Raw genomic sequence first — 23,942 nt, 5'->3', positions numbered from 1 at the left:
CAAGCAATAAAATCATCGTCTATTTACTCATCGTTTTTTAATGAATAACTATATAAAATTCAATTTTATTTTAGCTTGCCGAATGCAAGCCGTCCAAAGACAGTCGTGAACATCACCGAGTGAGTTTTCTTCATCTATTTATTTTTAAAAATATTTCATTTTTTTTACACTATAAATCATAAGACTAAGAATATCGATATTTAAACAGGTAGCAAGATCCTCGCAGAACATGCAAAACGCTATGAAATTGGGTGGACAAATGGCTAACGAAGGCATACAAGCAGCAACCAAGGGCATGAATATTCTGTCCACAGCTGCGCAGCAAGCTATGAGTGCTGGAACCCAGATCGCCGCTGATGTAATTAATAAATTTTTTAGTAAACTCTAATGGCACCAAATATTATTTCGTTACTTATACGAATAAAACAAAATTTTCACTCAACATAATGCAAATCTTTGTGTTTACTTTTAGGTCGCTAAAGGTGCTACCACGATCATTTAAGACGACGAATTGTCAACCTAGAGAATAGTAGAATGTAAGAAATACACGACCACTTGCTTTTATATCATTCTATTTCAAGTTTAATAATTGAATAAAGCACTTCCATCAGTATTAACTTTATGCATTTTTTTATTTGCTAATTATCCAATCGCTTTAGAAGAAAAAATTGAGAATAGTTTCTTTTTTATAAAGAAATAAAAGCCAACATTTTCTTTGTGTGAACGTTTTATTTCAATTACAATAATAATAATAATAATAATCGTAATAATCATCACCATTTTTACAATAATAGTCATGAACATGCTTTTACACGTCAAATACCGTGTTAAGGTGTATGTGGTGTATACATTATTTGTATACGATTTGTTTCTTGCGCTTTGCACGAGTGACCTTTCATCAATTTCTTTACAATCTGCAAATTATCTTACTGCTCATTTGTATCATCTTGACATATGTTAAAATGCACGCTAACTTATTAAATCTGTGTAGTTGCTGCAAAACAGATTGTTTAACTACATGAAATGCGTACGAACGAACGACACTTTATGTACATTTTTATAGTGTTTTACGAATAACAAACGTAATGTCCTTAACGTTTCGTTTATATTCAAGTTTCAGTGAATTCGTATCTTTAGTCGTTACAATATTATTTGAAGGGTATATTGATGATTAGCGGTTTTTCTCTCTTTCGATTTATCGTACTTTTTACATTTTTTAAAATTTGGTCAGACATTAAAGAAGTTTTTCATTTCATTTCTTAAACTTTATAGAAATATTTTGTTGCATAATCTTGCAGAATTTCTTAGGGACTTGCGTTTAAGCGAACTGTAGTTTTGCAAGATACAACTTTATATACTGTGTTCAAGATTGTAGGAATCAGAATTTGAGTCTTTCCACACTTTTATGTCTTGTTGAAAAAATAAAACCTAACATTTCGCTACGTTAGATTCAGCTAAGTTTTTAAAATTTGGTATTATTTATCCTTTTTTTTTTTTGCAAATTGTATTTCTAAAGTCTATAAATCGACAGCTACTGCTTTATTACTATTTTAAAATTTCTATTACATGTGTATAAGCTACACCGCATAAATGCTTGGTTTTCGCTTCGAAGGAATGATTTTGAAAAAAATTCTCTTTTTGCGTTTATGAGGAAAGAATTGTCTCTGTGTATGAACAAGCTCGATTTCAACATCAAAGAAGCTATTAACTAGTGATCAAATGCACGCTACTTAGTACAATTAGTGTCCCTCCTATCGTGGGTACCAAAGCCAATGATTTTCAATTGAATAGATCATCCACTTGTGCGCAATTAAGTAATTGGTGTATAATGACTTGAATTAATTACAACCTGCGATGCAATTAATCAGCTGTATACTATTACGTCGTTTACACTAATACTTAAAGTGTAACATACGTCGTATTTACGAACTAACAACTATTCACGGGTTCGTGTTTGATTAAAGATCGTTTATATCCGGTTTACGTAAAGTAAATTGTGGCAGAGTAAACCATACAATCCCGATATGTTGTGACTTGAACACTAGAAATATTGTTTATTCATACTAATGATATTTTGTGAATAAAAAAGTAAAAAATTTAATTGAAACTATTTTATAAAGGACATTTCGTAGAGTTTTGAAAATTTTCATTCCTGTGGAATCTGAATAATTTGATATCCGATCTTAACGCTCAAATAATCAGATACATCAATGTAAAATTACATAAAATACTTGAAATTTAATACTTTTTCTGAAAATTACACGATGTCAATTCTTTGATGTTGGATTCGAGCATTAAAATAGTCAGATTTTTTGTAAATTGTCAATCTTTAATCTCCTTGGTAGTTAAATCGATCGATGCTACAACGACTGCTTCGCTTTGTATTTTTTTGTTTTTCGTTCGTTATTCAACACATAAAGCGGTAAGGCATTGTTCAGATATGTCAGCTGAAATCTCTGGCTATTCGGACACTGCGCGTATTTCGAAAGCCGCTTATAAAAATATTTGTTTCTCGGGAGCCTCAAAAAGATTTGCTCTGAAAAAAAGTTTTAGCTTATTTTATCTGTTCTCTTTTTTGGCGACTTGGAAAACTGTTTCGACAGAAACTCGGCTCCATCGCTTTAACGGCGGGAAATCATCTATACACGTATAGCGGTACAAATATCGATGCAGGCAAGATGAGATGACCGTCACATGCGAACTGATTGGGTACAACAGGAAAATAGAGTTTTGACAATTTTGCTTGTAATTCAGTGGCTCAAGTTTCTGCCGAAATCACTTCTCCTCAGAATTTACAAGTTATATTTTTTGTTTCGCATACTCTCACATTTTATCTTTGGCCATCGTACACGTCCAGCGAACGTCGTTATTTCCGAATATCCGTACTTTTATTTTTGCTTTTAGTATCCTCGAAGATAAGATCGCTTGATCAAATAATGTTTTATGCGCGAGTCCGGCGCACGCAATTCATCGATAATTTTCTCTCTTTTTGTAAAAATCGGTCTAGATTTTGGTCTTTCTTATGTGCTACGACATCATTCGCTGAAAGCAGTGCATTATTAAATTTTATCCATGCCATTATTATTTTAAATCCGTTATTGTGCGTGCTATACGAAAACAAGATTAATGTTTTACGCTTATGAGTAGATTTCCATGCCCAATTTCTTATACCATTCATGTTTGACTACTAATTCGAATTATTATTATTTTTTAATTTACATAAATGTATTAATATTTTTGTTTTAATTCATGTCATAGATCTAAAACTTACATTCTATTATAATATTTAACACTTTGTAAATAAAATAAATGATCCTATATACAAACGGTGATAAACAACAAATCGATAACAAAACTTAAGTACTTTCTTAATAAATTATATTCTTCTCTCCAGACAACTTTTATCATGTTTAAATAATATCACATTTCAAGCCTTATCAAACAGTCAACTATTACACAATATAAACCGTTTCTATACATCCAGTGTCCCTCTATAAACGAATCTTTATCTATACACAACAAATCTTAAATACAATTTCCCAACAGAAAGTAAAATAACAAATTTTTTTATTTCATTTTACTTTGTGACTTTTCTACGAAATAGATTATTTTTGAGTAACGGGCACGGAAATGCGTAATGGTTTCTCCACTTTATGTCAAATTTTCGGCCACGTCACTATTTTTGTTTTATTCCACTCATTCATACGTCATGCTTCTCTCAAAACTCTTACGCAGCGTTTAATACTCTCGCAGACGATTATTCGTCATTATTAGCTATTTTGGCACATTAACAATCAACGCAACGGATTTTTCAGTTTATCTCCGTATAATAACCGTCACGTTATTAGAAAAGTTTTTGAACAAGCTGCGTTTAAAAAATCAACGCGTCTCAGAATTTGAAGGGCGTAGGCGCAGATACGTGTTTGCGCCGATTCGGGGAAATCGTTTAATATCGTTCGTAGACGTGTGCGCTTTTATTTGTTAGATAAAAAATAATTGCAAATTCTTTTTTGTCCTGCGATCGTTTATGCTTGAGAGAAAAACTTTTCGAATAACATTGCATCGGACACGTAAACTTTTATGCGTTCTTATCATATCGAATTATCGACTCGTATGTGATGTTAGAACTTTTAAACAGATCCGTTATTTATAAGCTTAGAGTAATCGAGATTTTCCCGGTGAGAACTAGTGCAACTTGTAATTTTGCCATTGCAACAGTTTAGCGTCGTTTTATTCATATATGTATATATATATTTTTTTTGTTTGTTTCACCGACCAAGTTGTCGTACATTTATGTATATAATATAATTTTTTAAGCCTCAACAATTCCAATAGTAAGTCTATAGTATCGATCGAGGAAGAAAAACGAGTTTGCATGTGCACAGTCGTTCGAGATCAGTAGCGCAGCAACATCAACTTCTTTCTACAATTTTCGCGTATATAGAGAACAGGGAAACTCGTTTCCGTCCCTCGAAGGCGATTCCTTTTTTCGATATAACACAACATTAGTCAACTGTGAGTGCGTCGATCCTTACTTATCGTAATATATGTTCTAGGATTATCATTACCTCTCATTTGCCGATTAACAAAATAAAAAGAGAATCCTCGTGTCAGCGAGAAGAATAATATAATAAAATTCCCTTTCTCTCTATCTGCATCTGTATACACATATATAGTCTTTCGGCAAATACACACATATACACCTCCAGCACGTGTCTTTTAAGCAGCGACAGTACAGCGCTTGATCTTGCCCGGCTTTTTGCGCCGAGCGAAGCGCGTTCCACAAAGTCGCTGATTACTTTGGCACAGAAAACTCCTTTTGTCGCGTCTCTCCGCTGCAGTTGCGATAATCACTTTGCGCGCGACGCGAATGTTTTCTTCTGCTGCATGCCTACTGCGTCTTCTTCGTCTTCATCTTCTCCCTGTACTTACAAACTCGTCCGTCTCAGGCCCTCGTTACGCGTCTCATGTATCTGTATCGAGTTGACGAGGAAACTATACGCGCAGCGAGTCACACCGATGCAGGTACGCGCACTCGCGAGCTCGAGGAAAAACTCCCGGGAGGAATGTCTTTTACAGTTTCGTAATTGAATCGCTTTGTACGTCTGTACACGGGGATAAAAGCACGAGTTCGTGGGTACAATATACGTGCGTGTAAACGGGTGTGTGTGTGTATGTGCGCGAGCGCGAGGATATTGTTGTCATCCCACCACCGCGGCCAGGCTGCTCGAGTGACTAGTCGAATGTACGCCGGTCCATAGTGAGAGAGAGCGATTATGTCGTACGTTGAAGCTTTGTGTCCGAGGTAGACGAATATTCCGGAGTGAAGAGACCCGTGTATCGGCGGCTCGTGTCCCGCTGCAGCTCGCCTGGAAAAAGATAAACAATGTAAAGGTTGTCCGCTTGCTCGTTTGACAACGATCTAACTGTAAAGTGCACAGCGCAGTTTGGAGAACGAACTCGAGCCCTCCATCCCTCTCTCTCTCTCTTTCTCTCTTTCTCGGATTTTAATTGATGCGGAAATGCATCGCCGGAGTAAATATTAATTTCCTCGATGGCTTAATCGAGTGTCCATGAAGAAAATCGAATCGTAAATATGATGGACGGACGTAAAAAATAACTGTAAGCGTTGCAGTGCAAGTCATTTAAATACAGTTGCTCTTAACGTCCGCGTGCGAGAGAGGGAGAGAACATTCATCAAGCAATATTACGCGGGCAGTCATCTCGCAAAGTGAAGTACTCTCGATGAGCTTTAAGAGCTCGTGCTCCGCGGCGGATATTTTCAAAGAGCGCGCATCACTCTCGCGATAACGCTCGCTGCATATAATAATAATAATAATAATAACAACCTGCAGCGGCATCGAGTCGCGGCTTTAGGTCCTTCTGGCACTGCGATATTCGCTCCTGGATCGCTCGTCGTCCGACCATCGTCCTCTCGCCGGCGACTCGAGCTATGGTGGCTCTGGCTCGGAGGTGGGAGATTCCTGCTACGCTTCCAAAAATATCAGCGCCGTTGGCTTCGGCTCGAGGTTGCTTTTCTTCGCCTCGACGACTAGGAACTCAATCTCGTTACGGTCCCTTCGCGCGAACGACTCGGCTATTAGCCTCGCCACTTCCTGGTGATGAAGTCCTGCGCAGAGAGACGTAATTTCGTTTGTAATGAGCCAGACCACCGTTATCACGCACCTGCTTTTGCTGCGCACGTGTTCGACACTTTTCATTAGAATTGAAAAACCACGTACCTTCGACCTTGTGACCGTCGACCTCCAGGATCAGTTGGCCAACTTCCAGACCGCCGGCATCGTAAGCTGCGCCGTTATCCTGTTTGCAGAGAAAAACGTCGATGGCAATGAGTTACATGGATCGAAAATATGAAACAGTGAAATGTCGCGTTTACAGATGTCAAGTGGCCTACATGGGAGGTCAGCAGAGGAGGACAGCTCGAGAGAAGGAAGCACCGTTTTAGGATCACCCAGAAAGAGACCGAGACAAGGGGACGAGACATCGGAGAGCGGTCGCCTCGATCTAGACCGTGCGAAAGTCTTTGGGCGAGGCTCCTTCTTTATTCCCGCACTATGTCCGCCTGTTCTTCGCCTACCTCGTTATCCCGGAAATCGAGAGGCTCGACTTCCATACACACGCGCGCGCGCGCGCGTCTACACAATGGAAATATCGACTCGGACGGAGTTATCGTTTCTTTCTTTTTCTCTTCACGGCGGTCAAGCCACGCCATAAGACGCGATGATCGACGCTTTTTCGAGTGCGCTGACGAGGCGCGATTTCGCGCTCCGGTGCGTCGACCTTTGGGATCTGTTTTCAGGTGGTCCAGCTTTTTTGTCGTCGATTTTTTCTTCCGCTTTACGAGGTTTCGATTATGTATCATTATACGTAACTATATCTTACGGCAGGGCTTTTTGCCTTCCTTTTTTACAATTTGTTCACGCATCGCCTGGAACCTTTACCTTTCTACTTATGCGTAAAACCGATCGTTAAACTGAGCACGGTTTTCGAGCGTTACACACGCGCACATAGCTCGATAAATTTTCAAACATATTTACGTAATCGCAAATTAAACGAACCGTGCACATCAAAGATATTTCAATTGAATTATATCAAAGCGTCAGTTATGAAATCACACGCTCGACTTTGATCGCACTCTCGGCTCTTTTAAAATCACTCTGATAATTCAACTCACATGAATATTTATGATCCTGGGCAGCGGATGCTTGGTGTTGGCGCCGCCTTCGATGGCGATGCCGAGGGTGGGCTTGCTCTTCTTCACGATGATGCGCAGATTGCCCTGGTGGTCGGGCACGACGACAGCGGCGTCCTCCTCGCGACGCTCGCCGCCCTCGCCCGGACCCCGAGCCAGCCTCTGAGCGCTGTGGTGACGCCGGGGCGGACCACCCGAGCCTGTGCTGCCCGTCGTCCCGCTGCCCGCTTCCTCCAACAGCTGCGCCTCCTGCATGTCGTAGCTCCGCGAGAGCTTGTGCGCAAACTCCTGAAAAACAAGACACGGCCGCGCGCGGACGGCAGGCGTCAGAGGCGTCCGCGTATCTGGCTGGCTATTCTCTTAGTAGCCTAGAACAGCCTATTCTCTCTTTTTTTTTTAATTTTCAAAAAATCAATAGTCTGCGGTATACTACTTGACGTCATGTCGCGCGACTGCACTCTTCTATGGCAAATCGCGACGCTGTCTTCGCGATTCAACGTGAGTGCCGATCACGGCTATAAGAACTGATCGGAAGATGCTCGCACTCGCGTCTCATGACCGACACGATATGTCTGTCACACAATATCATATGCCCATACACCATACATAGACGCGTGGAGCTTGAAAGATCCCGGTCCCGGCCCTGTACACTGAGAGAAAGATAACATTGCCGTAAACATGTACACACGTTAAGAGCAATGATTACTAATATATTCGTGTATACCTTACAAATATTCTATACGAAACAAAAACAGTTTGTATGCATACTATAGATACTATAGATTTTTATAATATACATACAAAATACTGCGGGAAATATCTGTATGTTAATAGTTAACATATGAATTTCATGGCTATCGTGCGTAGTGTTGCGCGCAGGCGTTTCTCTCGTACCGCCTAACTTCAAAATCCGTTATCTCCTTTCATACAAAAAATATTCTTGAGGGTTTATTTATCATGAATAATCAATAAATCATTAATAATAGAACGAAAGCAACCGAATATACCTAAGGAAGCATTCAAAGTGCCTTTGGAATGATATAATGTCAAAATTCAAAATTTTATCTTTCATCGGCCTTTTGGGTCTAAATACCAGATCTGATAGTTCTACAGATAAAATAATAAGTGTGATTCCAACTGATTCAGCAGCCGCTGGCATTTCAAAAAGGTATATGTCAACTAGTTTATCACTATTAGTTCAAAAGTTATTGGAAAAATTCAAATCTGAAAAATGAATGATTACGATATGATGTTTAACACACTACTGAATTTTTCCAATAACTTTTGAACTAATAGTGATAAACTAGTTGACACATACCTTTTTCGAAATTCCAGAGGCTGCTGAATCAGTTGGAATCACACTCATTATTTTATCTCTAGAACTATCAGATCTGGTATTTAGACCCAAAAGGCCGATGAAAGACAAAATTTTGAATTTTGACATTATATCACTGTAAACCCAGCATTAATAAAATTCATACAAGTGTATTTTGTAATAATTTTTATCTGATTACTTTATAAAGTCTATGAAAAATCGTAAAGGGCAGCCATATATTAACTATTAACATACAGCTATTTGACATATAACATAGCTACGTTAACTATTAACATACGTATTATTGGCTCAAATCGAAAATGCCTATGTTAACAGTTAACATATATGTTTGCTGCAATGTTACTTTTCTCTCAGTGTATTATTGCAGACTATCGAGAAGAAAAAGCATATATTTATAGGAGTCGAGGAGACAGCGTGCGCTTTTACCTTGAATAAAGCGTGTGACTGTACGTGGGGCACAGTCACTGCACGAAAAAATGAAAATAATATGTAGTGATATAATCAAAACTAGTATATATATCTATGGATAGACCTAAGTTGAATTTCTAGATGTATACAAGAGTACGTGGATATATGAGAGCGCAATAATTATAGTATGTATATAAATAGTTGCCTAAGATATAACTATATAAAGTTGTAATTGTATACGTACAATGCGTGTATAATACACAATTCCAAGAGTATCATAATATATATATATATATATATATATATAAGTATAAATATATTGAGATAATAAGTATTGAGAATCATGCTTGCTGAATAGGCTCTGGCAGTGGCAGGGTGTTAATTGGTTGGTGCTTCGGAAAGTGGTGGCGGTCGTGACGGTGGTGGTGTTGCGCGCGAGACAGACAGACAGACAGATACTTATATGGATTGCTTGTTTCTTTTTTTCTATATTAAATGCCGCTCTACGGAGACAATTCGCACGAATTTATCTCGGTTCCTACCGCCTGCAATACGTTATTATGTCATTGTGGTTAGCTGTCAAATAAATATCATATTCGGCATTCAACTAATCTAGTTTTCAAAATGTATACTTCAGAACGAAAGACGTTAAATTAACTCTAGTCAGCTAGGTTCTACGAGATTAAAAGTATAGTTATATGACGTGATTATAGTGTGCAGGATGGCTCAGCTGTTTCAACTTCGCAGTCCATCGGTCTTTCAAAGATGGTGGGAGAACCCAAGGTCTACAGAGAGCTGATGAGTTGACCTGCAGTTTTTAGGCTCGATTTCTTCGTATTCTAAATCGTTAATGTGACAAAGAGTGTGCGATGGAGGCAAACAGGAAAGAGTATGCATTTTTTGGCACTCTCGCTGAAAAACATTAATCTGAATATATGGCAAAAGAAATTATAAATAAAACGATGCTGACTCGTTTTGAATTAACTAAATCGATTATCTATGCTAAGCAATAAAACAAATGGTAACATAAATCAATATTCCTAACTCCCTAAAAAGCACATGTAGAACGATTCTTCTTCTGGAGTATCGATATATATCGGTGTGTTTATGTGTATTCTGTTGTGTTATTCAATTATATGATCCTTTATTCTTTTTATAAATCTTTATGAATTTTGACCTATATTATACACACATTATTCATTGGCTTGAATCATTAAAAGCAGATATATAAAATCATGATCGGTTAACTATAAAATGTTTGCAAAAATCGTTAAACTTTTTCAACTTTGCGATTATCGTCTCATATGTGAACGTGCATGCCAAGACATCTAGAAGTATATATCGTGCTTGAAATATAATATACAAAGACAATAATAAAAAGAGCAAGTGCAAGACATCTAAGAAAACACGTACACACGCTAGATAATATATGTGTAAATATGTATATATATATTCACTATTCACTAATAGGTTCTATAGCAAATGGATCGATCGTTGATACTAGATTTATGTGGTTGAGAGAGATAGAGAGATATCTAAAATCAAGTCATAGTCATGCCGAAAGCATCAGTCACTCTTTTTTTTCAATCTAATCGTATACAGCTCGCGCAGTTTTCTATACTCGTTTCACTACAGTTACTCTAACTTTTGAATCGATACAATTTTTCTCTCGTCTCTCCGAATCTCTCTCCGCGTTACTCGTATTTCAACAAACTGTCAGTTCTTTACGCTTCTTCTGATTTTTGTAAAATTTTATTTAAAAAAGTAAATAAATAAAACTGTTACTATGCAAATGATTGAAATAACCCGAGCTGAAAGAAGATATGCTATAGCTATAAGTGCAAATGAAAATGTAAAAATCATCGTACAAGCAGAGAAGTCCGATATTATAAGTGAATGTGCAATAAAAGTTTTGAAAAAAGTAAATGTAAAAATAAAAAAATAAAAAAAACTTATTAACCCTGCTTTCAGGGTGGTTGTATTCTCGTATAAGTCTTTACTTTTTCTATCTAATGCAATCTATCGAGTACGTATAAAATGCTATTGCTATAGCATTACTATGTCATAATCACTACATGGTATAGACTATTAAAAATAGATAGGTACGTTTGTATATGTGAATCGCCAAAATATCAACTCAGTACCCTTGGTTCAATTCACTTATCCCGGTCTTCGCTACTTATAAGCTCCCTATAGTCGTACAAAGCGTAAGTAAACCAAAATGTCAAAGTAGTGCGCGGTGTGTGATTTACAACGCACGTCTTATATAGTGAAACGCATCTCGCAGTGCAATTATCAAGTATATATAAGGAGAAAACAACACAAACAAAAAGGCAAACAAAGAAGAAAGAAAAAAATGGAAAATCGGTGAGTCACAGCAAGGTGCGAGAGAAAGATAGAAAGAAAGTTGTTGAGAAAGAGGTGAGTGTACAAGAGATTTGCAGGAAATATCTGCCCGAGAGAGAGAGAGAGAGAGAGAGAGAGAGAGAGAGAGAGAGAGAGAGAGAGAGAGAGAAGGAACTCTCCGTGCTGACAACACTAGTATACAATAGTAATCGGAAGGTTAATTTTCGAGAAGACGAGTGTGTTTAGAAAAAGGAGCGCGAGTGATTGAGAGAGAGAGAGAGAGAGCGGCGAGAGATAGGAGAGAGATAAGAGAAAGAGAGTATTAAGAGATAGAGAGAGAGAGAGAAGAGAAGAGAGATAGGAGGGACTTACGAGGGGTCTGGCGCCCCAGTACCAGGACTTGACGCGTTGCGTTAGCCCACCGAGTAGATGGGTCCTCCAACCACCGAAACCTCCAACACCACCACTCTCCGAGCTCCTCTCCTCCCTTCCTTCGTCCTCGTCGTCCTCGGTATCGCGATCGCGCTCGCGATGCCTTGCGCCGCCGTTACCGATCATCATCTCGGCGTCGCTACCTTCGCAACCGCCGTCGCTCTCCTGCCATCAGTCATTGTGTGCACACGCATGATTGTGTGTGTGTGAGAGAGCGAGAGAGTCGGTATAGCGTTTTTTCGGCGCGCGCGTTACGTTGTGCCGCCCCAGAGCCGCCGCCGCCAATGACATCGGGGGGAGAGGAGACACACAGAGATACACAGAGAACAAAAGCAAAAAACAGAGAACACATTGATCAGCCATCGTCCTCTTCCATGTGCTGTATACTATAGCTATACAGTATAGACTTCCTCCTTCCGCTTTTTTTTCTCTTTCTTCCCTTTTTGCTCTCCGGAAGAGACACCGGCCAAGTTTCGTGAACTTTGCGCCTTTTTCGTGAGATGTGCACCCGGAGGAAAGGAGCCAAACTTGCCTCCTCGGTCGGCAAAAAACTATAGCCCCGAAGACGATTCGTACAGCGACGACGTAAAATTTAATGATCGAAATCGGAGATGCGCAACACATGGCACTTTTGTGCTCGAAAAAGCGTGAAATCGAGACGATCGATTTACCGTATCGATGTCCCTAATGACGATGCGTATATAGTATACACAACGTGTGCAGCGATGGAACGATCGAAAGGCGTTTGGCGCTTTTCCTCCGCCGAGTTACATCACGCGTAATTATATCAACGAAACGAAATCCTGTTCCTTTCGTGTATATCCCGTACAAATTAGCTGACGCAGATAGACATCTGGCCATTGTTACAGTAAATATAATATAATCGTGCGGCTATACCATTTGTGCAAGAATTTTGGAACGGATAATTACAAAGATTATTACTGCAGCCTTTCCCAGTTTTTTTTTTTCTTTCAACGAATATTCGAAACGTTTCCACGGCAAGAAGTACATCGGCGGCTTGTAAAAAGGAAACGTTACACAGAGCTCGGTGATTTCTTCCTGGACTTTTTAGTCGGAAAAAGTATAACTTTCCTATTCGACGCTGCGATATTTCTTTTGTAACGAGAAAATTCTTTCTTGGATAACGGCCAAGACGCCGCACCGAGTTTGTAAAGCGATAAATGTCTTTGAAGTATCAGCAATTTAATTTAGCTGAAAATCTGCGCAGGGAAAGAAGCTCCTCGGTTCCTCTCCCGAGAGGTGCAGCGCGAGTTTTATCGCATTGCTTACTACTCCGCGCGAAGAATTTCGATAAGGCGTATACGTACACCCTAAGTTTCCTTTCCTTTTCTCTTCGCTAATACATCAGGCAGCCAAAGTCTGTAATTACGCTCCTTGCGTTACACAAATCTCGGCTTGATCGGGAAATCTTTTTACGAGCGCGCCGGTGTAAAAGTGAAACGGAGAGTAGTCGCCGTCGCGTTTAGAAACAAGAAGGAAGTCGCTCGTTGTAATGAGCTCCGCCGCGCAGGAGTCGGGAAAGCAGATGATATGCTCAGATCGTCGCTCGTTTCGATACGCGAGTTTCACTTTTATCGCGTGCGCGGCTAAACGCGATGTGCTCATCGCGTACGCGACGTCGATCATCGTCGCGTCAGCAGGAGTGGGCGCACCGATTATTCATTCCGCTGGATACGAACGTCGACCTTTTGATGTGCTCGCGAGGCTTTTTTTTCGCAACCGATGCAGTTCATCGTAGAGCGTGAAAAAAAGGCCGTATTCCAATTCCACCCGCGAAACATTCAGACTGTAACAAAAGCGATTTCCCGACCGTCATCGGAGCAGAGGGTACAAAACGAGAACTTGACCCCTACATAAGACACAGATCGAATTATTCGAAGCGGAAGCGTTGCAGGCCGCAGATCGAGAAAGTCTCCGTAGCTTTGGTGCAGAAAAGAAGAAAATCAAGCAGCTAAAACGGATTAACCTCGGTCAGTCTTGTGTATAAAGGAGTAAATCGTCGATGGCGTGCCGCTGAGCCCGTCGACGACGCCCCGTTTCAACAATCGACCTACTTCTCTGAAATCGTGAACCGCCGCCGCCTCGCTGCAGCTGTATTATAAAGGCGCGAAAGACTTTCTCTTAAACGCCGCGACTATCGAAAACTTCAATTTCGCGCGAGGCTCGGGTATCCTGTGGCGACGCATCGCTCTCCTTTCTCTGATGCGAGATTCGCACCGCGACCGCTTCCTACTTTGAGAAAGAGAGAAGAAATATATAGATAGATGAGAAAGAGAGAAGAAATATATGAATACACGGTGATGAGCCGCCTACTGAAATCGCGCGTACGGGTGCACTTATCGCGCCACTTTCTTACTATATCGTTGCACCGCGAACGAGGTTATACGCTTCGGATTAAACTTATTGGGGAGAGATAATTTTCGCGTGACACGTGCAGTTTGGCGAGAAGCGATGCTTATGGATATACACATATATCGTATCGCGAGTGTGTGCACTTATCTCCGAACTTTCTTCGGATTGTATTATAAACCTCGTTTAGTTGCCGTATACGTGTGTACACAGATAATAGCGGCGATCGTCGAGAGGCTATTCTTTTCCAAGAGTCGGCGAACAAAGGATAATATCAGCCATAATATTGAGCAATGATTTCACCTACGCCCGCAGTGTGACAATCAGCGCACGTCCGATAACCGTAGTAGTTGCAAAATTTTATGTTATTATATCAACTCTATATCGAACACACAACGTAAAACAAGGTCGCCTTTGCGCTATACGAGAGATTTCTGTCGAAAGAGCGCGTTTTGCTCAATATATAGGTAATCCTCGGCTCCCGTAAACAATCAATGTAGGGGCTCCGAGAGAAAACCCTGCGTCAGAGCTGACCCGCTATATTTTCCTCTTTTTCTTTCCTCCGCGGCCCTAAGGAAAAAAAACACATAAGGATTTCGGTTGCGTGACGTATACGTGCCATTACGTAACGCTTCTCACTTTGTCTTTAATCGTATGCTAAAGAGGCGATAAGAGTACAATATAAAGCTATGAATTTTGCTCGAAGCTTTTAAGCGAATTTTACACGGCTCGTTCGGTCGGCCGCTTACAACTGCGAGAGAGAGAGAGAGAGAGAGAGAGAGAGAGAGAGAGCTTGAAAACACTTTTACGAGCCGTATGTCTTTTATACACGCGGCTCGGGTTTAATTTTGTAAATTTTCGAGCGAGGCAATTAAGGCGGAACGACGACGACGACGACGAGTAGTCCTTGTAAAGGATTTTAACGCTTATTGCGACATTAAAAGCTGTTGTCGTTTGCTTCTTTACACGCGCTTCTACACGTCTAATCTTTTTGGGACGCCCACGAAAACAGACCTTGTGATTTTCAAAACAACTCGGCTTTTTGGCCCGATTTAGCTCTATATCGTTCGGTAGTATCTCACATCGGTATCCTTGGCATACACACCTTTGGACAAACATGACCAAGATAGATAAGGTTTATTCTCAACACTCGAGGAAGTCTCAAACCTTCTCAATGAAGATACATGGCAGCGTTTGCGAATTATTCACACTTGATCGGTAATCTCTCGTATATTCCCGTACGAAGATCTACAACTCGTAGCCGCACACTACAGTTAATCGTCGACGCAACGAGCTCCGCGCGAGAAAAATAAGTAAAACGGTCTACAAAGGTTACGTAAAAAGAGTTACAGCCGAATTCTGCGTCGTGACGCACGCGTCGCTCTCTTCTGCGAAGCTCTCGTCGGGCAGCTTCGGAAGACAAAAAGCCAGCAGGATCGTACCCCGAATTCCAAAAAAGCAGAACAACAATCAGAGCTCCGGTCACGCGGACATTCATCCTCTCTCTCTCTCTCACACGCGCGTCATCGCCGCGCAATAAAAGAAATCTCGCGGCCCGATTCGTGCGTATACCTACTCGCGTGCTCTAATCTCCTATCCGCTCTCCCGATACACTTACGTGACTCACCGACGCACGATATGCTGCAGGAGAGAGATCGAGCGGCGCAAGAAAGGGCTGCGGAGAGTGAGTCACACAGTTTCGCGAGCGCGAGAAAGGATATCCAGTATAGGAGAGTAGGCCTGCCGCAGTGACGGACAAAGCGCGGAGGAGGCTCGATTTCTCGAGAGAGCGAGTGCCGCTGCTGCTGCGTACCTACACACACACACACACACACAGACTCGCGTACGCACGCGCGAGCGGAGATCAACGACCCGCCGCCGGGCGCTTCTAATGACATTTGTATGCACGCTTATTCCGTTAGCTGCTGCTGCAGGCGCGGACTTTTTTCCTCTTCTAGTTCTTTTTTCGCGGCGCCTTTTTTCTTGTCCCGCGCGCGGTTTGCGTAAATTATTACCCGCGTAACTGTAACTAGTTTTCATTAAGCAGTGGCGAGCGTGTTTGCGGACGTTTAATTTCGTGCTAGTTGATGCTGATTGTCTCTTCGGTGCTTGTCTGGATTCGGTGATAACCTGTTGGCGGTTACGGAGAAAAACGTCCGCTTTCGGTTTTGCTCTTATTTCTTGGCGACCCGAAACGCAGCGATAGAAGCGATATGGCATAGGTTGCGCTAAATTATGTAAATCCATTTTGGGAAAATTACGAAGTGATATCTTGGCGCTGTATTCCGTGGAATGAATAACGCAGCGCGCGGACTTGTTGCTTTTTCGACAAAACGACTGTGCAGCGTTTGAAAATCCGAGCTTTTCGCGATTCTCCGCGATTTCGCGTCATTTTCCCAAATATCACGCTAGTCTGCGCTGTATACTCCGCGCTCCAGTTCGGACGGAATAAGTGTACGCGATTACAGTCTGGCATTTGAAATTCACAGCTGCGACTCCGCGAGGGAAAATAAGTTCCGTCAGACATGCAAGCTTGCGGAGTCGATGACATATCCGAGCAAAATACCCACTCGAACAATCGATGCGCGGAAGAGAAAAACAGACGTACTTCCCGAGAGCGATACTTTCACGCTCGAAAAAACCTCCGGACTTATTATCCACGCACCAGTTACAAGCTCTCGATCGCGCATGCTAATGCCGTTAACGTGAACATTGCGGGGAAGATACTATACATTCTCGGAGCAATTAAAAGCGCGTGGGCGTCGAAATTTGCGCTTGTTTGCTCGAAGGGCATAATAGCAGCATCGCGGGATTCTGCAAGAATAATACGGAAGTATCTCGCCGCGCGCGATGGCTTCAAGGCCTGTAAGCCTCTTTCACTGCGCGCGCCTTGTTCTTGACCGAGACAGAGATGAAAACCTTCTGCAGCGAGCGCGCGGGATCGATTTAATTAACGCGGCTCGGCGCTATACGCTCATCAAGCTCAACAGCTCCCAGCAGCAGCAGCAGCCACGTTCACCGTTTTCAATTACCCATGGCTTTTCTATAACGTATGTCTTGTGTATCGCTCTCAGCTATCGTCTTCTTTTCGGAGCTTCGATTTCGCGTCGTAACAAAAAGCTACGCCGCGGCGAAAAACGCTTTATCGGAAGCATAAACAATGACGTCACGGCCGGCTTACCGTTTACGTAACGTTTTCGTCTACAGCTTTGATGTATAATCCTTTCGATGACTGCGCCGCGCCGAGCAGTGTATCTATAGCGCGAGGCTGTAACCGTTATGGCAATGATTTTATTGATAATTATTTCTAAAGGCTGAAAGCTTCTATATATGTATACACGCATAGTGATGCCGCTGATGAAACGCTGTTGATTATTTACTATCAATCGGCTACGCGCTGCGTAAAAAGTACTATCCGAGACGCAGTTTCTACGTTAGCTCTCTCCGTTATACGAAGTTATTAGGACTCGATTCGGGCCATATATCTCAGGCCTTTTTATACGACTCGCCGAAAATCGATCGAGCTTTTTTCTACATCCGCGTTATAAATTACCTCGAAGATTGTTAATTAAACGAGCGCCACGAATCGATTACCAAACGTCCGCATAATGAGATCGGCCTCGCGGATTGTAGGCATGTAAAAAGGAAACAAACCGAAGCTGCGGTACCGCGTGTATAGGTATAGAGAAAAATTCAGCCGATCGCAGGCCGGAACGATTGACCCATCGAGGCTGAAGAAGCATCGGTCGTACGTACAAACACGCGCTTTTCAGCCCGACGCACACTACCACAACTCATCGTCTTGGACAACTTGGCAACGGTGTAAGATCCGGCGAGCGAGACAGCAGCAGCAGCGGCCTGTGTACCAGGTAAACTTTGCCTGGCTCTCTTCGCTCCGTCTCCTTTCTCTGCGCACTTTCTTTCTCCCTCGCTCTCCCGCACACACGAGCCCGCGGCGGCACACGGCCAGTTTGCTCGTTTTCTCGACGCCCCCCCCCCCTTACCACCACACTGCACTCCACCTTCCCGTTCGCAGGTAAGGCTCTCTCTCTCTCTCGCATCGCCACTACTTCACGGCTCTCGGGAGCCTCTCCTGAATCAGTCGAGTCCGCAACAGCGTCGGTCTCGCACCTATAACTCGCCTCGCTCGAAACAGCTTGTCGCACGTATATCTTTGTTATTGCAACTCCTGCCAGCGGCCGATTTCTACTTCGACCTCGATTCCGCACGCGGTTTGTCTGTGCGAGAGACAGAGAGACGAGGCGGACGAAAAAACGAGCAAGGAAACACGCGGGAGGAGCCGAAGGGTAAGTGCGTCGTTGTGTTACGTTTGTCCTTCCGAAAGGTATATATTTCGCTGCCGGCACGCGCTGATAACGAGGATCCGCAGCTTTTGTTCGCGCGACGGCCTTGTTATACGTTCATATACTCTACTCTCCCGCGCGCTTTTTCTTCTCGCTGATTTATGAAACAGGGGCGGCTTATCGTTCGCCGCTTTGACATCTCATTTTTTTCCCGCTCCCTCTGCTTATTATTATACGTAGTACAATAAAGAACCGAAATCGTTATAACCGTAAGCTCGTCGGTCGGGCTGACTGGTCTGTTTTTTTTTTATCGCGGCGCGCGCGCGCGCGCGATTTAAACCTCGTCACGTGTATCCTACATTGACGCACGCGCGTATAAATTCAGCGAGCGTTAACTGTACAGTGGACCTATATGCAAATTTCGCCGAGACAGCCTTTTTCTGCAGCCGACTCCAGTGTGTGTGCGCGCGACAATTTATTCGGCCGATATTTTACTTTTACTCTCGTTAAATCAGCCGCGCGGTGTGTGTGTGCGTTGCGAAACCGAGGCAGTAAAGATCGTAATGCGCTGGCACACAGCCGTATGTCTGTACATCGAGGTGTAAAATCGTAAATTACATTTTCCGGAAAATAGAGCAAAGGGAAAATTCACTGCGCGCTGCTGCTCTCCGGCCAAGTGCACACGAGTGTGTTGTGTTGTGCGGAGTATAACGTATACGCACACGCTTTCCGAACGCGGCAACTTTCCTCTTTATCTCGTAATCGCGACCATAGTCGCACTCGCTCGCGATTGTTAATAACCGGTCCGAAAAACACACTACTCGCTTTTTGCCCCGCTTCTTTTGTGTCAGATCTGCGCAACTGATTCGGTGAGATTCGTGGTTTTTTATTAACTTTTTCGGCGGTGTATAACAAAACGGTTCTTTGACTTTAACTTCTTTTCCATCTTAGTTTTCGATAAGGATTCGCGAGAGTTATACATCGCTTTTTCGCAAAGTTAACCGAGGTTTAATCAGCCGGTAAATCGCGCGGAGCGTTTTCAAGTGCTTCAATTTCTGCGCTCTGGAGATCACTTCTTCGCATAAGAGGATTATCGGGGGAAATTAAAGCAAAGCAAGATTAAGTTTTTGAAGCTCGTCTAGTGCAATGAATTTCCAATTCGAATATTGGATTATCCAGCTCTTCCCCCGAGGGCTATAGACAATTCTTGATTCATTACACGTAAATATAATTTTATGGGCGTTATAAGAGGCTCGTTAGGATCGATTCGAAAATTCATTTTATTCTTTCTAGCTGATTGATATCCACAATATGCCTGACTATTTAGTGCTGCACCGAGAGACATTTCGAATTAATAGTCAGCGACGGCTTTCTAAATTATTCCCAGTTTTATGACGACTCGTAATGCGCTCGGACGTATACAGATATGATATTTTTGTGACTGAAAGCTTTCGCATCTCGCCACTGATGAATCATTCATCTGGTCATCGCATGAAAGTTTAAGCGTGCGGGTATACGCCTTTCTCGAAAACGCGCGTTTATACTCGTTCGATTATATCGAAACTCATTTTCGAGAAGACGAAATCCAGGCAAAAACGCGACGTTTTTCGGTTTCGATAATGAGCCCTCTCGAAGCGGAGTTTAACTTATAATTGGGCAGCGAACGGCTTCGCGCATTATTCATACGCGTGCAGGACTTCGAATTGGAACTTCATCGAAGGGGCCTTAATACCTCTCAAGGGCCATTAAACCGAACCGCGGATATGTGATTTATGCCAAGATCCGCGTGTAAAGACAATTTATAGGCGTAACCGCGGTTTTCAGTTAAAGACATAAATTTCTGCGAATGTACTTTCGAAAACGATCGATTTCAACCTCGTTTCCTCTTCCCACGACATTCATCGATCGAAGGTTTATTGAAATCGAGAATTCTCATTATCACAAGCGACAACGACAAAAAAGTGCCTATCTCCATATCGTCCAAGTCCACTGCAACTGCAACTCGCCGCGTAACGTCGCAATTGCATAAGAAAATCGCGCAACGTATAACTCGCCTTCTACGCTATACTATGCGGACTAAAGATAGAGCAACTCGAATAAAATAATTACGGGAAACGTCGCGCGTGGGACAGACTGTGCGTGTATAGGGTTATACACATGCGACCGAGAAATTGGATATCCTAGGATAAATCGCGCGACAGGGGGGCAAAAATCTGCGCGCGAGTCCGCCGATTTATCTAATCTCCTGCTCCGTTAATCCGCAAGAGGTTCGGCGAGAAGGTGGAGGACACAGACACACGAGAGAGAGAGATGGATTGAGATTACCAGCGCGAGCACGCGAGCCACCTCGTGGTTTCCATTTCGCATCTCCTTGTTTATTATATCGGCCTCTCTTTTTACGCTATTTCCCGCGCCCTTGAAGAAATTTAATATATTCGCTGCTCAAAATCAGCTCCGAGAGAGGCGCAGAATTTCTTTTTCTTTTACGCGCCTTCTGCGTTAGCAGCGGCCATAACTGTTTACGATAGCCAAATCATATCCTCCCGCTGCGGATATATTTTATACAAGCGGCCTCTAAAGTCTCCCCGGAGGGTTTTAAAAAAATCTTCTCATCCTAGGCGCGCATAGGCACTTATGTCGGCTAATGAAGTAAAAGCATGAGAAAGCAAAAGCCGCGAGCCGCGTGAATAAAAAAAAGTCCTGATATAGCCGAGTGTGTTTTATACCTGAAACTTTAGCACGCGCACGAATATTGCGCGCGTCTTCGAAGACTCGACTGCGTGTACTCGTGCATATTGCTGCGCCTAACTGTACGCGTGTATAGACGCGGAGCCGCTGCGCATTTACGGTATACCCACAGCTCCGCACGAGTCGCTGGGAATTCATATTTTTAACCGGTTTTTCTTTCGTCGCAGCTCTGTAACGTCGTAGGATCGTCCGACAAGATCGCTCGCCGATGTGGCGTTTCTCTCAATAACGCTGATGATCAGATTTTTACACGGCGTTGATTAATCGAAATAGTAAGGAAAAATCGTCGAAAGGACATTCGGAGGACCGCGCTAATTGGCTACGCGTCTAGTTCCTCTCGCAGAGAGCTCTTGCATGTAAACAGGATCGTAACAACGCGCGGCTTTTTTCTAAAACAAAGAACCTTTTTACCGAGCGGAATATACAGAAGGAGAACGAGCAAGAGACTACGAGCTGATTGTCCGCCGCTAATTGGATTTACCTCGTTGTCGCGTGTGAGACTACCTCGTGCCGTTCGCTCTTTCTCAGGTCTGCGATCTTTTAGCCCCTTTCTCTCGATTTTTTCCCTCTCGTTATACAGTTACACTCTTTCTTTCTCTCTGCGCTTCCTTCGACGGAGGCGCGCTGTTTGTTTTTCGAGATAATCGAGAGCTTCAAAGCCCGCTCCTGGATGATTTAATTTCGTCGCCGAGACGGATTTTAACGCTGTTAATTATCCGTTCCGCTCCGGCAACGAAGATTGCGTTAAAGAAGAGAAAGAGAGAGAGAGAGAGAGAGAGAGAGAGAGAAAAACTTCAATTAAAAGTTATGAGCGCATCGTAATTCAATCGGAGCGCCGGGCGTGTTTTCAAATCAGCGCTGATGAATTCGTTTGTTAATCATCATAATTGTATAATTAATTCCGCAGAGCACGGCCGCTGCTATATATTAATTATACACGCACAAGGACGACTTTTATCGGACTAGCTCTACTCTCTCGCGTTTGTTTTTGTTATCCTGAAATCGATACTGCATATTCGGTCATTAACGCGTCCGCGAGAGAAAGTGCGTCGATCGGAGTAATGCAAACCGATCTAGAAAGCAAGCGTTTTTCGAAATTCGTTCGCGGAAAAAAGGCGGCGCAAGGAAGAATTAAAATATAATGGACGCGCGAGAAGCGAGAGACGTATCAGCTTTGATGGTTTTGCATCTTTAGAAAGTTGAGGAGCGCATGTATAATACACGCTGCGGTGCGGCGGTGGCGCGCGTGGGAGGGAAAAGCGCCGCGTTGATAGTAAATTTGTAAGATAACACGACGCCGAGAGAGTTGAAGGTTCTCTCGCTCTTTTATTACGAACAAAGAGGTGTTCATACCGCGATAGTGATTTATTAATAGCGCGAATGCGATGATATTATTATTTTTTCAAACTTAGACCGCGAAAAAACATAACGTGTTCCAGGTGAGGAATTTTCATTAGAAACCACTGGTCTATCAAAGAATTTTTCCTCCGCGCGCAGCGATGATTACCCGCGAGCATTTAAACGCTCTAACAAGCGACTTTCCCTATACTTTGCGCACCAAGTAGCTAGCCCCATTTTTCAAAACGATCGCGCCATAGAGATGCGCCCAGAGAGCGGCTTAATCGCCCAGGCAGAAATCTGACATCCAACGCGGTGTGAAAAGGAAGCTAAAGGTGAAAAAAAAGAGAGTCGGCCGTCTCAGTCTGTCGAGCGAGGCGGCCTACAGTCTCGGAGAGAACGATTAAGATGCGGGGCCCGTAGTCTCTCTTTCTGTAACGTCACCTCTCGCGAGCATAGTCTCGTGGCCCAGTGACTTCCTCTCCGAGACACTATGCAAATCGATCTCCTTCCTTTTCTCTCACTCTTTCTCTCTCTCTCTCGACGCACACATGCGACTCACGTTGCTCCTTTCGTCTGATTTCAATCCTCCTCTTTTTTCTCCACTTTATCTCGGGATAATCGTGTGGAAGCGCGTACGCTGACTCGTACGTCGCATTACGAAATTCAATATTTTTGAGGGCGAAGCTCTGCGCCGCGCGTAAAACACGAGGGAATTATCTCGGGAGGCCCCTATCGCGCGCGACGGACAGAGGGGCTTAGCGAAGGATGCAGATAAATCTCGCGGCTACGCCCACGCCGAAACGTGCGTGGAATGAATGCATATACCTGCGCGAACATTTTTGGCCAGCTGCGCGCCTGGAGCGGAGGAAATTATTGTTTATGACTCGCGCGCAAGTGCGCAGTTATCGAAGAATGACGCGGCCGTTCTTGAGCGCTCGAGATTGAATTATGCGCTACGAGTGAGACGCCTCGATAATGACCGTGTGTGTTTGAGGATGAATTGAATAATTATTGCGGTTTTCAGCGTCTCCGATGCATCTCCATGCAAATTGTCCTTCGTGTTCTCGGTTCGATCTATCGATTACCATTGCAATTCCGGCCTCCACACACCCACTTATACCGCGTCGTACCGTTTTGAATTAATCACCGCAATTTAACTGAAAACCCAAAGTGTCAACAGTACGATCCTTGATGAATCCGCGCGCCGAAAAAGTTTCTCCTCCAGCCGAACGGAAGAGAAAAGCACCATACACCTATCTGTCGCAATAATAACAAAGGTTAATTCTCGTTGTTGCAGAGAGGCGTAAAAGGGGTCACAGAGAGCGAACAAAGAAGACGACGACACGGACAATGGAGTCCTGGCTGAGCGAGGTGCAGCGCGTGAGGATCCCGCGACCGAAATTCGGCAGCGGCAACTCCGTGCGACGATCCAACTCGAGCGTCC

General features: G+C 43.1%; 1 protein-coding gene across 6 annotated transcripts in view; it reads right to left on the bottom strand.

Moving 5' to 3' along the window:
- Positions 1-709: 709 nt before the first annotated feature.
- The window catches only part of LOC100121157 (whirlin), a 62,157-nt gene continuing 38,924 nt past the window's right edge, over positions 710-23,942 (bottom strand). For 5 of the 6 annotated variants that reach the window (XM_031929279.2, XM_031929283.2, XM_008213196.4 and 2 more), the window contains 5 exons: positions 11,676-11,900; positions 7,196-7,501; positions 6,243-6,321; positions 5,850-6,130; positions 710-5,369 (listed from right to left, as the gene is read on the bottom strand). In XM_031929279.2, coding sequence (XP_031785139.1) covers positions 5,988-6,130; positions 6,243-6,321; positions 7,196-7,501; positions 11,676-11,900 — 753 coding nt within the window. In that variant the 3' untranslated portion in view covers positions 710-5,369; positions 5,850-5,987. The remainder of the gene's footprint in view (positions 5,370-5,849; positions 6,131-6,242; positions 6,322-7,195; positions 7,502-11,675; positions 11,901-23,942) is intronic. The other variant, XM_031929282.2, reaches the window with a different exon arrangement.

Source organism: Nasonia vitripennis, chromosome 4 (assembly GCF_009193385.2).
Source record: "Nasonia vitripennis strain AsymCx chromosome 4, Nvit_psr_1.1, whole genome shotgun sequence".
Taxonomy (NCBI): domain Eukaryota; kingdom Metazoa; phylum Arthropoda; class Insecta; order Hymenoptera; family Pteromalidae; genus Nasonia; species Nasonia vitripennis.
This window is presented reverse-complemented; position numbering and strand designations above follow the sequence as displayed.